The sequence below is a fragment of the Microplitis mediator genome, chromosome 3 (genome assembly GCF_029852145.1).
Source record: "Microplitis mediator isolate UGA2020A chromosome 3, iyMicMedi2.1, whole genome shotgun sequence".
Classification (NCBI taxonomy): Eukaryota; Metazoa; Arthropoda; class Insecta; order Hymenoptera; family Braconidae; genus Microplitis; species Microplitis mediator.
Genome location: NC_079971.1, coordinates 8,085,338 through 8,101,345, shown reverse-complemented (window position 1 = coordinate 8,101,345; position 16,008 = coordinate 8,085,338). Strand labels below are relative to the sequence as shown.

The 16,008-nt window shown below is 28.9% G+C and overlaps 1 protein-coding gene across 2 annotated transcripts; it reads left to right on the top strand.

Moving 5' to 3' along the window:
- The first annotated feature begins 12,949 nt into the window (after positions 1–12,949).
- LOC130664769 (zinc finger protein 711-like) lies at positions 12,950–16,008 on the top strand. Of its 2 annotated transcripts, XM_057464858.1 has the most exons (4): positions 12,950–13,056; positions 13,119–13,240; positions 14,333–14,812; positions 14,877–16,008. In XM_057464858.1, the coding sequence occupies exons 3-4, from the start codon at positions 14,437–14,439 to the stop codon at positions 15,257–15,259; spliced, it is 759 nt and encodes a 252-aa protein (XP_057320841.1). In that variant the 5' UTR covers positions 12,950–13,056; positions 13,119–13,240; positions 14,333–14,436; the 3' UTR covers positions 15,260–16,008. The 2 variants fall into 2 exon arrangements, with proteins under 2 accessions (XP_057320841.1, XP_057320842.1); XM_057464859.1 differs by lacking the exons at positions 12,950–13,056; positions 13,119–13,240 and having other exon boundaries at positions 14,082–14,812.

Below are 16,008 nucleotides of genomic sequence, written 5' to 3'. Positions count from 1 at the left end.
AAATAAGTAACAATTTTTTCGCAACACTCATATGGTAGTACATTTTTGAATAAACAATAAACAAACTTATTATGTTTTTCCAGTAATAAGCTGTTGTTAATGGCATATCGTATCCTAAGGTTTAGAATAGGAAAGTATATAAAATATTTTTCTTTGTAATCATCTATACGTAACGCTCTAAGATCTTCATTTAATCCAAACTTTATTAATTTGTCCGAATCCACCGTGAGAATATGATAAAAAGTAATATTACTATCACCAATTTTCTCACGTTTCAATTCATCCACAACTCCTTGAACTTTTTTTTTTATTTGTTTAATTCTATCTTCATGTTCTTTTTCTGTGACTTGAAGATTAGGTGAACTTTTAGTCAAGTGTTGATAACTCATCCAGTCTCGTCTCACAGGTAAACCTATAAAATCTCTCGAATATTTTTCAGCTAGCAAGTCATAAACAAGTTCTTTACATTCGAGCTTGCGCTTTGTTATATACTCTGTGTCAGTGGCAATCTCTGGAGTTCTATATATCATACGGTTTTCACTGAAAATAGCAGCGCGGACCGAAAAGTCTTTTAAATGAAAGAAATTGAAATCGGTGCGATACAGAAGATAGTTGACTATTTCTCTATACCCGTGCCAAATACAGGTAAAGAGAAAACTTATGCTACTATTTGATACCTTGCTGCTAGCTCCTGCATCAATTAGTAGTTTGATGATTTCTAATTTTTTATCGGCTAAACTATACTGTGACTTACAATACTGTATACTTATTGGACTGTTTCGTTTTTGGAAAAGTTGTCTTATTACTAGCACTTTCCGGTCATCAGAATCGTAGCTTACAAGAGCTCCGTTGTTCAATAAGAGCTTAACCATTGGAATATTATGGTCTAACACAGCATCTGACAATGGAGATAGACCAGTATTGCTTAAAATATTTACATCTGCTCCATATTGCAATAATAATTTTGCCATAGGTATAGAATTACGAGTAACTGTGTGGTGTAATAAAGTTAAATCTTCATCGTTATATCGCCATCTAGGTTCTTCTTCATCCCTATATCGTCGAGAACCGCCAATCGTACAACCTTCGATTCGAAAATGATTTAAATGAAATCGTTTATTAACAGCCATACTTGCGCCATAGTCCAATAACAATTGAGTAATTTTGATATTAAGACAAACAACCGAAATATGAATCGGATGAACATCATCGTTTGTTGAAACAACAGAAGCATTATGTTTTAGTAATAATTTCACATATTTAAGATTTTCTGATTGGCAAGCGAAATGTAGGGGCGTAAATCCAACATACCGAGGTCCTGTACATCTTGCATTCACATCTGCACCATTACGTAGAAGATAATCCATAATCTTGAGATATCCATGTTTAGTTGCAACGTGAAGAGGAGTCATCCCATTTCTAATCCTTGCATTTACATTAGCACCTTTACTCACAAGTTTTCTAACAACTTTACGCTGTCCCAATCGAACAGCATCGTGGAGCAGAGTCTTCGAAGAACGATCCAATTTGTTATGACTCATTTTAATGCAATTTTTAGCCAATAACTCAGCCCCCTTTACACGTTTGCGCCTCACCGCGATTTTGAGAATATTATATTCACCACGTACAATGGGAAGTTGTAACACTTTAGTTGATTTCAATAATTTTTTACACTTTTTAGTATCACTTTCGAAAATTGCAGACGTTAAGTGGCCTCTTGTAATTGATGAGATTTCGATCAATATCGTTTTGATAGTTTTTGGACCGAAATAAAAACTCAAATTCCGAACAAGGAATTTTCTTTATCAAGTATGGACGATAGAGTTATCACTTAGTCAAAATTTTTATTTTTTAGTTTCTCAGTAATTTAACAGGCTTTGCATTTACTTCAAAATCACTTTTTTAAAAAAAAACGTATAACTTTTAAAAAAGTAGCATTTGTCCCGATAGGGAGGATAGCCAAAGAAAAAAAACTTTTAAAAAGCCGCACTAAAATATCAATAACTTGAATTCTTCTAATCTTATCACACAACAATAAATTAAATACTTTCAATGTAATGTGTATTAAGACGTTTAATTACACAAGTTCGTTGCTTTACAGTATTTGAGTACTCTGTATTTTAAAAACCACTTATTCGGAAGACGTCCGACTTTTAAATGAACTGTGATTCTCAGTAAGAGTAGATCTCGGAAACTGTCCCCACTACCGAACATTTATGAAGTGCGCATGCGTCCAGAAAAGTGGGAGAACATTTATCACGTAAGATATCCAGAGTGGGAGTAAAAACCGACGACACTCGAACTTCGAAGATGATAATCCACAGACAGACTTATTGTCTCGTCTACTGTTGCTATTGTTTTTAAATTGATAATAGAGCTTGTATATCTATTGTTAAATACCTGGGGTAGACATCAGTGACCCATAAACATTACCCAGATCTCGGACTTTAGGGTTGAAAGATATTCTGGGTTATAGCATTTATGGGTAATAGAAATCCTACCAAAAACAGATTCTCTGTATGAAGTTGCGCCAAGTACACGTTTAAAATTTTTTAAAAGTAAAAACAAATTATTTTTTGCAAAAAAATCTATCTATCGGTTGATCCTGCGGGCTAGCCCTACAACTTTCCGCTGTTTTCGAGCTCCTTGAGCTAAGCACATTGTTGTGAATACATTTTCGAGTTTTTGTATGCCATTGTTTGAAAGAAAAAAAACGTTTTTTAGCATTTCTTTCACCCACGATATCTCGCGAACGAATTAACCGATTTTGATCGATGAGGCGGCATTCGACGCGTCGGATTTTGAAATCAATCCATCAAGCACATTAGAAGTTATCCGAAAAAAACATTTTTGAAAAAATTTTATTTTTGGAATATCTCTGAACGAGCCGTACCCCGGTCAAGTTAAATTTTTTACAGCTTCAAGATATTGACAAGCCGCGTCGAATGACACCTTGAAGATCAAAATCGGTTTATCCGTTCAAAAGATACAGGTATTTACATACAAACGTATGTAAAAAAATACGAATAAATTGAAATAAGTTAAAACTAAGATGAATAAAGTTGAAAAAAATTTACTCTAAGTCAAAAAAGTCGAGATCTTATCGAAAAATCGTCGGCAAATCTATAACTTCAAAAGAAAATAAGGTCAAGCAAGCCTGAATCAAGTTTTATTTTTGACTCGGGTAAACATGAATAAGTGAACTAAGCGAGTATTTAGTAATTTAGAGTGCCAATCGAACCACTTGTTGGAATTAGTGGTTCGATTTGCACTTGGGATTAGTGAATATTCACTTATTTTTACTAATTCATGTTTAGAGAGTAAGACTCACTTATTTTCTAAAATTCTTTAACAGTGTGACCTATGACATCCTTTTTTCCTGTTTTTTAAAATAAAAGCCTTGAATTTGTACCGCACTTAGGCCATATATGGCATCAAAGATGTCTTGTGATCGAACCAAGTACTTAAGATCATAAAAATCCACTAGCAACTGGTTTATTTTTCGTTTAATATAAAATATACATTTTAGATTTACCCTTTAACGTCGCTTTTAAAAGAAAAAATATTAAATATTATTTTAAGGAGAACAATTATTCTTATTTCTCTGAATATTTAAAAATATTAAGGGAAAACAATAATTTTAAAAAATTCATATTATTTATCTGAATCATAAATTTGTCATTTATGGTCTTTTCACACTCAAGCTGTAAATATTTAAGTACCGATTTAATAAAATCCAGTAGTTATCTGATGGAAGGTAGACAAAGTCTCAGTCATTATAGGATTAAAAACATTTAAGGTAAATAAGTGAGGGTTCATTTACTGACGCCGGACTATTATAAGGTATCAATTTTTACCTGTGTAATTAGTCTGTCTGCCAAAATCTTTGTCCTTTATAATATACACAGTCTCCTTTAAGTTACCATTTAAATTTTGTAACGACTAATGACATTTAAACGAGTTTTGTAAAATTCTTCTGACCAATGAACTTGCAATTGGTGTCCCCCCTTTCTTAATTTGGGTTTTTGAACGAAAAGGACTTGCTGCTTATTTATAGTACAGCCAACACTTTGATGTAGTTATTTAGTTGTTCTGGCGAAATAATTTCCGGATTTGATTGCACGTACCACTTGAAAGTGATGAAGATTGCGTCAACCCGTATAGGTTTTTTACAGAGTATATATAGAGGGCTATATCTGCAAATTCGGAGACTTATTTACGTGGCTATCGATAAGTGCTGAAAAATATCAATCATATATATTTAAAAAATTTGATAGTGTACGCTTTTTACATAAGCTCATTATATGCCGTTTTGATCTTAGAAACAAAATAAAAATACATTTTTCCCAGGTTGCCCTCACACCTTAGTTCATTAGAATAAATTTATTCGGTCATGAATTATTTCTTATAACAATAGTGTAGTACTTTAAATGTAAGTCTTAAACTCCCCTTTACAAAGACGATTTATGTCAAACGGATAATTAAAAAGTGTGAAGTCTTCATATATCCATTGAACTTATTGTCTAGACGTTATATGGCGCCATAGATTTAAAATCCTGGGACCCTTCGTATCTATGTATATATATTGTAGTGATTGGTATCTTAAATTAATATCACTTATACACTACAATGATAACACACTTAAATTATAAATAACAACACCACAATTAACAGCAGTAAAGAAAGCAAGAGAGAGCAATATAGTTTATTGAGATACAATGTTTGCTGTTTAGTTGTCAATATAAGACTGACTGACTTTAATCGCGCATCTATAAAACAAGAGAAGAAGGCATTTGTTTTCTAGTTATTCAAATATTTTAAAGATCAGTTTCACATTCGTTACAATATATATATATATTAGGGTGATTTGTTTTGAACAACTATTTTTTTTTCACTCCCACTTGAAAATATTGTTATAGACATTGAAAAAAAAATTCCCTCCAAGTTTCAGCCCTTAATTTTAATTTAGGTACCTAATTAAAAAACGAGATAATTTAATTATCATCAATTGTATTTGCCACTCTATTCATTTAGTACGTCAGGTAATACAGAAACTTTGAAAAAAATTAAAGTTTTTTTTACCGAAAATATGTTTAAAAAGTGACCGCCCAGCTTTTGCTGAACTGCCATTAAATCTTTTGAATAAAAATATTGATGTTAATTTAGTGGAATCTCAGTGGAGAAAATTGATCGATTTTGATTTTAAATCTATATTCGATTAATCAATTGTTTCTCAGGGTCCAATGTTTTGGTCAATGGTGGTGAAATTAACTGACTCCGAAGGGAATTTTATGTTCAAAGATCTAGCATATCGCTAGCACTGACAGCTTATAGCCTATCAGTGACTAATGCTACAGTTGAGCGAGTGTTCTCAAGAGTAACTGTTACTAAAACTAAGCTTCGTAATCGCATGAATCTACCTTTATTATCGTCAATATTACGAATTAAGATGAGTTTAGAAGAGGATGGGGTGTGCTGTACTGAATTTGAGCCTGCTGATGATATGCTAAATTTTAATTCTACAATTTATGATAAAAAAGAGCCAAATACTATATAGAAGAAGAAGAAAACGTAGAGGAACTATTCACATCTTTACATTTTTAATTAATGAAAAGTTTATATATTTTGTTATTTATGTGTGTAGAAAAATTATAATAACGTTATATAGTTTATCGAACTTTATTTACTGTAATATATTTATCGTTAATATTTTCTTATAAGCTACAACAAAAAAAAACGATTAATCAATAGTATTTGAATTTAAATATTTTGGGCGGTTTTTTCATTAGTTTGCGGTTTTTCCGTCAGAACTGGCAACTCTGGCACTGCCCGTGAAAGAAGACATCATTCTCGCGCGCGGCCGTGTTTCATTACATTCTTTTCCTGATTGACACGAAAAAAAGTAATTTTTTAAATATGAAACCGGCTCCAAAAAACTTTGATCCAGCTATCAATTTAAAAATTCATACTGAAATAAATGAACATTTACACTGAGAAAAAAATTTTCTCCTGACAATTAAATTTTAGTTGTGACAAGAAAATGATTTGATTGCCCATTGCCAATCATATATTTGGTTGTTTTCACTAAATATTGTATAATTCACCAACAAAACAAATTATTAGAAACTATAAAATATTTATTAAAGATAATTATGCGTTAAGTAGCAAGCATAAAATCAAATTGATAAGCTGTAGAGCTTATAAAGTATAGTCATAATGAAACATATGAGTGATCATTATAGAGAATGAGTTATTAACAATAATTAAACATCATTTTAAAATGACAGAATATTTATTTAGCAGTCAAATCAATGAATATTTAAAAGAATAATTTATTTCCTTCACACGTACTTTTTCTCGCACTACGACAAAAATTGTTCAGGATAAACATTACCATTAAACATTAATGTCATGGAATAATACATGATACTACTATATTATTATCCAAATTTTTCAGCGGATAACCCATCCTGTGAGTGCTTCAAGCTGGCGAATATAAAAACTCTGAAATAAGTATCTTACCAGGGACATCACAAATGGTGGGCGCGATCTAGTGGCGAGCACCGAACTACTCCCGCTGCTGCTGCCTGACACCATAACTTTTAAATCAATAATCATTAAGTTCAAATATATATTTATTAACCTCGAACAAATATATATCGCGTGCCAAAAGGTAAAAGGCCGCATACCAATGAATAAGCCCTTTGCAAAGGTAAAAGGGCGCATAAATTTTTTTTTCATCGCCAATCGATTAGTAAACATTTTCTACGCTTGAAAATCGAACATAGTTTTCCCAAAGGTAAATTTAAGGTATGTCGCTTTGATTATGCGCCCTTTCAGCTTTAGGAATCCAAAAATTTTGTGACCAAAAGTTAAAAGGGCGTATAAATTTTTTTTCTGAAAAATTTATTAAAAAGCTTAGCTGAAGTCTAAAAATGAAAAAAAATAAAATGCTGAAGTCAAAAATGTGGATTCTAACTTATACGTTCTTTTAATATCAAAATTAAAAATATGCTTAGAAAAATCACAAAGTATGCGTGATTGTATTAATATTTTTTGTTATGGAATTGGTTATTAGAGTTTATAAAATTATTTTGAAATTCTTATACTAAATTGAAAAAAAAAAATTTGGTAACCGGTTCATTTAAGTACGACTCCCATACCCTCCTTCTTCATATCTGTACTTTTTTTTTTTCAAATTATTCTAATTTATGGCGGATCCATAATAATCCAAAACAATAATTAAAGAAAAAATCCGTAAATTTTTATTTTTTATAATCGTTATGAAAATTTATATTTAATTAAAAATTTGATATTTTCATTTTTTTTTTTTTATTTTAATTATTTTATTTTTAATAAATTTTGAAAAAAAAAGTGTAGGAGACTGTTTTTTTCATCTAACTTGTCTTGTAAAACTATTTGTCAGTATTTTGTATTAAAACTTGAATTTTTTTTTATGCGCCCTTTTAGCTTTAGGCACTACTTTTCAATAGCTAAAAGAGCGTGTGTCATGAGATACGCCCTTTTAGCTTACCCTGTGGAAAAGCTCTCATAAATTCTGATAACATATTTAATATTTTTTATGAGAATCTATGAGCTTCGAAAATATCTATGAGATTTAAAAAAATTTTTACATGAATTTTTATGAGAATCTATGAGTCAATTCCCGAGTCGAAATTTTAAACCTCTCTAGAACCTAGACATTCTAAAATTAAGAACGAAAAGGACTTACTGAGTACTTATTTTCTATAGAAAAACAACTCCTAAATAAAACCTCTAAATGTCGGTTACGGGAAAAAATGACATGTTCAGTCGTTAAATAGGCGTAAAAATTTTAAATTTTAAATACTTTTTAGAGCCTAAGCATAATCCAGAATCTTATCAAGTCCTATTCATTCTACAGTGGTCAATCCCGGGAAAAAAATGTATTTTTTAGATTTTATGGAATTATTTTTTTTCCGGGATGGGTCACCCGTCCAATTTATGTCCCTCCTCGATGCTCCTCAACTTTTGTTATTGAAGAATCGTAGTCTGCTCCGCTCGTCTATTGGCCACTTGGCGATATAAAAAATTCGTGGCTGTATTTATGATTACACGTAAATTCTTATTAGCCATATTTCATAGTATTAATTTATAATAAGATAATAATTTGCACATTATTAAATAAATAAATAAATAAATGAATTATTGCAGATATAACTTGTTTCTCAAACACGATCAGGTTAAATTATATATAAAAAAACGATTTGAATAATTCAACTATCGATTAGTTTAATGGCCATAAAATTTTAAAATTAATTAAATTCATTGATTTCTAATGATCTATATTTTTGAATTAATGGCGAAACTTTTGAACTTTTCCTTGAGTAATGACGATTTAATTTTAATTGATAGTTGACAAAATAAAAGTTTAATAACATTAAAATTAAAATTGTTATATTATGTAATATATATATAAATATGTAGGGGAAAGGGAAGGCGGGGGTAGGCAAAACGAGGTACTCTCAAAATTTTATAAAAAAAACAATTTCATTTTTTAAATGTATTTTAACCATTCCAAAATTACTTTTGTTAATATAATTAAGCATTATTTTGATTTTTTTTCGTTACACTTTTTCAAAAATCGAGTGTCGGTCGAAAAATGTTAATGACTTTTGTATTATGATTAAAAATATTAAAAACTTTTTTTATCGTCCTTTCCATCCAATAATTGTGTAAAATATAATTGTTCTTAAGAGGATGTGCCATCTATTCTCTTTCTCACACACATGTAAACGAACGGAACTGTCCTTGTTTCACTTACATTAGCAAATGGAAATTTCAAATGAGCCGTTCTCAGAGATAAACTGCAATTTCTGAACGAGAAACATTTCATTCGATAAATAATAAGTTTACGCATCGAATGACATATTTTGTTTAATAATTTGGGTCTTTACCTGTGAAAACGGTTCATTTGAAAATCACCTGGTACACTCTCTTAATGTAAATAAATTACAAAAAATTGTAATGAAATCAAGCTCATTTAATATCCAGAATTTTTTTTTTTTTTTTTTTTTTTTTTTTTTTTTACATTTTTCAGGGGGTACCCTATTTTGCCTGCAAATTTTTTTTTTTTATTTTAGAGAATCAGTGTCACAAGTGTATTTTTTATTTTCTTTATTATTATTCTTATCGATAGTGGACTTTCGTTTGTTATTCATTGCAGCCGTGAAGGTTGACCATATTCCGTTGATATTGTTGTTACTTTCTATTATTGTTGCTTATCATAAAAAGATTCTTCATACAAAGTTATGTGTAACTGATGAAATTTTCGCTTTATTTACGGAATAACTTATTACTTTCAATTCGAATTAATTCGATACTCAAATTTGTATCGTTATTTAAACAATTCTTATAACAAATATAAATGAATAAAAAAATAATAAATAAATATATGATCGAATAATTAAATAATCATAAACAAGTTAATTATTTAATACACAATTTGTTATTAAGAATGTGAAAATTAAATGTTATTATTTTAATTCAAGTTTTCTCTTTTACAGAATCTTTAGGAGCTATTTAGCGTATAGAATACTTATAGAGCTTAGTTAGGTTCACTGAAAGATATTAAATAAGAAAAAAAAAGTAACATAGAATTTAAAGAACTTATTTAGGAGTTACTTAGGTTTTAATTAGAAAGTTTAGAATTTATTCTACCCAATGATAATAAATAGTTTTTATAGGTTCTTAAAAGATGTTAAATTCGATTTTTCAGAATCTATAGGACCTAATAAGAGTAGAAAGTATGAAAAATACTTATTTAGGTCCACTTAAGAATCTCAAGGACTAAAATGGGAACATTTAAGTATATTGAGTACTTAAAGAGAAGTTAAATTTCGACTCGGGAAAGCTTTTTATGTTTACCTATCATGATTTCCGTACTAGATTTTTAAAAGAATGAGTAAGATTTATTAATTTATGAGATTTTGTGACTCGAATTTCGCCAACGATTATGAGATTGAATAAGTACTTTCACTTCTATAAGATTGTTACAGTTTATTCTAATCTATTTTCAATAAGAATTGATTAGGCGAATTCCGATGTTATAATACTTACAAAATCTCAATAAGATTATTTTTTTATACGAAATTTTCAGAATTTATAAGTTTTAGTAAGAGTTATCCTATAGGAGATAATATCTTATTGAATATCATAAAATGTTTGTCATATTTTATAAGAAAATATTTAACATGTATTTCTTCGAAATTTTATGAGAGTGAATCAGGAATTACATGGACAAATGCAGACCTTTTTCTCATAAAAATTTTATGAGAATTAGTAAGAAAATCTATAATCGAATTAACTTGTAAAAACTTAAAAGATTTAATTTTAATTTAATAGCAACGTAATTTATGAGTTTTTGTAAGTTTTTGTTAGAAGGCTATTACTTATAAAATATTATGGAGTACTTATGAGATTTTATAAATAATTTCCATTCACATAAAATATTAATTTTATCAGATTCATTCAAAAATAATTGCTTAACTTCATTTTTTTAACTTCCCGCTAAGAAAATTGTAAATTTTCAAAAATTCGGGAAGTTATTGGTTTCGGTCCGATTTACGAAAATCGAATTTCCATCAGATGTCGACGTTTCGAGGTCTGAGTAAGCTATCCTGACTAATTTCACGATGATGTCCGAGTGTATGTATGTGTGTACGTATGTATGTATGTAAATATTCATAACTCTTGAACGGATGAACCGATTTTGATCGTTGAGGTGTCATTCGACGCGGCTTTTTAATGTCCTGAAGCCGTAAAAATTTGAACTTAATCGGTAAGGTTCGTTCAGAGATATTTCAAAAATAAAATTTTTTCGAAAATGTTTTATTTGGATAACTTTTAATTTGCTCGATGGATTAATTCCAAAATCTAATCAGCTCTAAAACTCTATAAGCCGCGTCGAATGCCACCTTAACCATCAAAATCGGTTCATTCGTTCAAGAGAAACCGTTGACGAAAGAATTCAAAAAAAAATTTTTCCTTGGTTTTTTTGAAATTTCTCAAAAACGGCTAAATAAATCAATTTCAAAATTTGACCAGCTTTAGAAATTGATAAAACACGTCGATTGCCACCTCAACCATCAAAATCGGTTAATTCGTTCGCGAGATATCGTGGGAGAAAGAAATGCTAAAAAATGGTTTTTTACAAAACAATGGCATACAAAAGTATTTACGAGCTCGTTGAGCTCGAAAACAGCGGGAAGTTTTGGGGCTGGCCCGCAGGGTCAACTGACAGACCGGTTTTTTTATAAGAATTTACACCAAAAATACTAATATTATCACTTTTTCTTGTACTTTGAATATTTTAACTGTTCGGAGATGAGTGAAAATATAAGTTTTTATGTGATTTTTTACATACCTAGTAATGTATCTTGCCCCATTTTTTTTTTTTTTTTTGGTGCAAGATACATTATTTTTTTGTAGCAATATTGCATTTTTTCCGTTAAACAGAATAAAATTTCTCGGAACAAGTACTATTCTTTTCACGCAAGTATTTTTGTATTCTCCGACCAAGAAAACAAAAATTGCACGAGATCGCGCCTACGACATGTAGTGTCCCTGGTAAGACATTTATTTCAGAAATGTTATATTCCAAATTTCATTACGATTTCGTTCGGGTACTCTTCTGTCATATGACAAAACTACATGTTTTTGAATTGTACTATATAGTATATCCTATAATACATCATAATTCATGACTTTAATATTAAAGTTACTTGAAGTTCAAGTCTTGAATAATTTTGCTCGGAAAAAAAACACAAAAAATTACGTTTAAAATAAAACCAAAAAATAAAAAAAATCCACATGTCAACCTTTCGGAGAGAAAATACATTTTTGACTGAGAAAAATTTAAGTCTTCATTAAAGAAGCAAACTTTTGGAGCAAGAAATTTTTTTTTCTTGGCCCAAGCAACTTTTATTTTCACTTAAGCAATTTATTTGTGGAGCAAGAGAATTTTTTTCTTGGGTCAAGAAATTTTTTCTTGGCCCAAGGGATTTTTTTTTTTCAATCAAGACGTTTATTTTTTGAAGCAAGAAAATTTTTTCCTTGGGCCAAGAAATTTTTTCTTAGCCCAAGTTAACTTTTTTTCGTTCAAAACTTTGAGTTTTTGGAGTAAGAAATTTTTTTTCTTAGGTCAAGGAAAAGTTTTTTGGCCGAAGTTAAACTTTTTTTCGTTCAAAACGTTGATTTTTTGGCAAGAGATGACTTCGTTTCTGTAGCCAAGAATTTTTTTTCTTAAACCAAGAAATTTTCATATAATGTCATCTAACTTGTTCTTCAGTTTAAATCATATTATCAACAAAAAATTAAAATAAATCCAGTTTTAAATATTTTTCTGGGATATTTTATATATTATTGCTCTGACCTAAGTAAAAACTCATTCAAATCTTGATTTTGATCACTGACATTGATTTTTGCTTCAATACATAAACTTCATAGAACATAATTGGGAATATAAATTTAAAAACCGCTTTCTTCAGTAATGATTTCTGATTCTTAACTTTTCAAACTCTAGTATAAAACGTAACTTGTTAGAGCTTGAAAAGCTCATAAAAAAATAATAGCATATAATAGCATTTTCGAGCTCGAAAATATATTCACAGTAATGTTTTCAAGCTCGTTGAGCTCGAAAATAGCGGGAAGTTTTGGGGCTGGTCCGTAAAGCCAACCGACGCCCAGATTTTTTTCTGTGCAGTAATTTCAATTAAAAACATGTTCTCTTAATAATTAGTATTAGTAAAATTTGTAAGAATTTTTTTCTCGCCATTTTTAGTTTTAATTACTTTCCATTCCTTGATGCTCCGAATGCTGCTTTTCTTGATTCAATTGTTTATAGTTATTTATTAAAATATAATAAATAAATAAAAGTCAAGCTCAATAACTTACAACTAATAATTTATAAGCATAAAAATTTTAAAACTATCTAGGAAATTTCAATTAAAAAATATTGAACAACAAAATAATCAAGATTAATTAAAAAAATTTTATTCAACAGATTGACAGCTAAAGGTTATAAGTTCTTGTTGTAATAAATAATTATAAAACTAATCTATAAATTTTCTTTTTTGCAGGACTGTGAAGATGATGATTCTGTTGTTGATATCATAAGGACATCATATGTTTCAATTATTAAATTATCATATTTAATGGATACATCAAAGTTAGAAAAAAACCCATCGTCTGCAGTTTCGTAGTAATAAATAAATAATTATTATAGTAGTCCCGACGAAAAAGTCGTCCTAAAGTAGATAATGGTGGAATAGCAGGGTGGCCACGAACCGGGAAATGTTTTGGAATCGTCAGGGAATTTCGAAAAGTATCCGGGAATTAAATTGTAACAGTTCAAAAGTTAACAAATTTTAAATTATACACTAGTTATAAAAATTGAGGGATATTAAAAAAATTTCAAATTTTAAAGTGATTTTCAACAGGTTGTAACTCGAAAGAAAATGGTCAAACGACCAAAATAAAAAAGGCAAATCGTAGCTTCAAGTGTCTAGTTTTCTAATCTGGTCTTTAAATTTTTTTATTATGTGCGGTTCTGGAATAATCCTAAGAAAACTATCGAAAAATAAATTTACCAAATTTTTGTTCGTCTTAAAAACGGTCTTCGAGCTTCAATAAATTTTTTCGATAATTATGATTGATTTTTGGTTGCTCCGGAACCGTGCATAATAAAAAAATTTAAAGACCCAGATCAGAAAACTAGACGCTTGAAGCTAAAGTTTGACTTTTTGTTTTTATTGTACGACCATTTTCCTCCGAGTTACAAACTGTTTAAAATTACTAAAAAATTTGAAATTTTTTTAATATCCCTTAATTTTTGTAACCAGTGTATTTTGAAATTATTTAAATCATAAAATTTTTTATTAAATATTTTAACTTATACATTTTTAACATCGAATAATCAAAAGTAGGCAATATTAATTTATTTTATTGCCATTTTTTATGGTTTCTCGCATGATTTAATTATCAAATTTAATTATTAGAAATGAAAATATAATAAAAACTATCAATATCTAAATAATACGAATGAACTTTTTAAATCAGGGAAAAATGTAAAAACTTTACTGGAAAATCGGGAAATATCATGGAATTTTGAAATCATTTCTTTGTGGCCACCCTGTATAGGAAATACGTGCTAACTAATGGTTATGGGAAGACGACTTTTTTGTCTGGACTACTATAACATAAGTTATTACTCTATAGAATAATTATTGAATAATACTAATCAAAGGCTAATTGATAAGTCTAATATATTTTATTCTCTTTGTAAACTGATTAGCTTTACAAGTGACTCATGAAAATGTACATTTGAATAACGATAAATGCAAAAACAAAAGTGATTCCGAAGTATTAAGTCGTAGGAAGATAAAGAAAGTTGGTTTGATGAGCGAAAAAAAATATTATTGGATGGATAATTTTAATAACAATAGTACTGATAAAGTACAGCCATTAGTTTATCAAAGTGATAATGGAGATAATTTGACTAGTGAAAATACGATTGGAAATAATTTGAAAAGCACTGGAGATATTGAATCAAATGATTATATTAATTATCAAAAATCAAATATTGCTAATTATATATTGAAGCAAAATGAATTTCTTACGGTCTCATATTATAACAATATCGATGACTGGAAATCAATTAATGGAAAAATCAGCCAAGAGAAAATAAATAAACAAGTCGATGATGAAAATAATAATGAGATTGAAACTTCCCAGTACCAATGCAACGACTGTATAAAATCATTTGATTCAGCTAGTAAGTATTAATTAGTCGTCGATATTTAATAAAAATAAATAATACTCTACTATTCTATTTTTAGAGCTACTAGATAAACATATATTTTATCGGCACACGGGAATAAAACGTCATAAGTGTAGAGAGTGTGAATATGCAACGAATAATTTGTCACATTTGAAACGACATATCAATACCCATAATAATCAGCCTATAATTCACAAGTGCTTACATTGTGAATTTACTTGTGATTCGTCACGAAGCTTGAAGAAACATAATTATACTCATGCTAGTATTCGTCCATATAAATGTCTTCACTGTGATTATGCTAGTATGACTTTAAATCATTTGAACAGGCACAAACTTATTCATTCTGATGTACGACCTCATAAATGTCCACACTGTCATTATGTGAGCGCACGATCAGATCATTTGAAAAAACATATTCAACGTATTCATTCTAGTTAATTAATTTATATTTACTCAAGTATTAGATACAAAATATGACATAACACTAGACTAATAATTTTAATTAATTTGCGAAAGCATTCTAGGATATTAATAAAACTTGAATGAGCTAGTAAGCTAATAATGGTTTTGAAAAATATTTGAATGGTTCCATGACAACAACCCAGACAATTGATCCCACTGACAATTTCATAAAATAATTAATTACTATGACATGAGTAATTAAAATCCTCTGTTATAAATATAAAAAGTTAAATTATGTAAATTAGTTGTTGACAAAAATCAATTAACGATCAATTGTCGATGGGATCAGATGTCGGTAGGATCAATTTATAGGAATCACTTGTCGTGGTATAAGATTGTTGGGGTCCGTTGACGGCACACCTATTTTAATGGTTTTATAGTTAATTTAAAGTTAATTTTACTATGATCAATTTAATTAACAACTATTTATTTTGAAATTTGAAAAAAATAAATTATAAAAGCACAATTGGAGCAGTTGTGCTGTAGGACAAAATTATTGAGGAACATAATGATGATTACAATTCAATTTAAATAAAAATTAAGACTTATTTTTCATAAGTATAATATCCAATTATCATTGTTGGTATTAATTAATTATTAATAATTATTTATAAATCTTTTTATAAGTTGATTATATCTGTAATATTTATTTGTCATTTAAATTATAAAATTTATGAAAATAAAATTAAATTTGCTGTAAACATAAAATGAAAAATATGAATTTT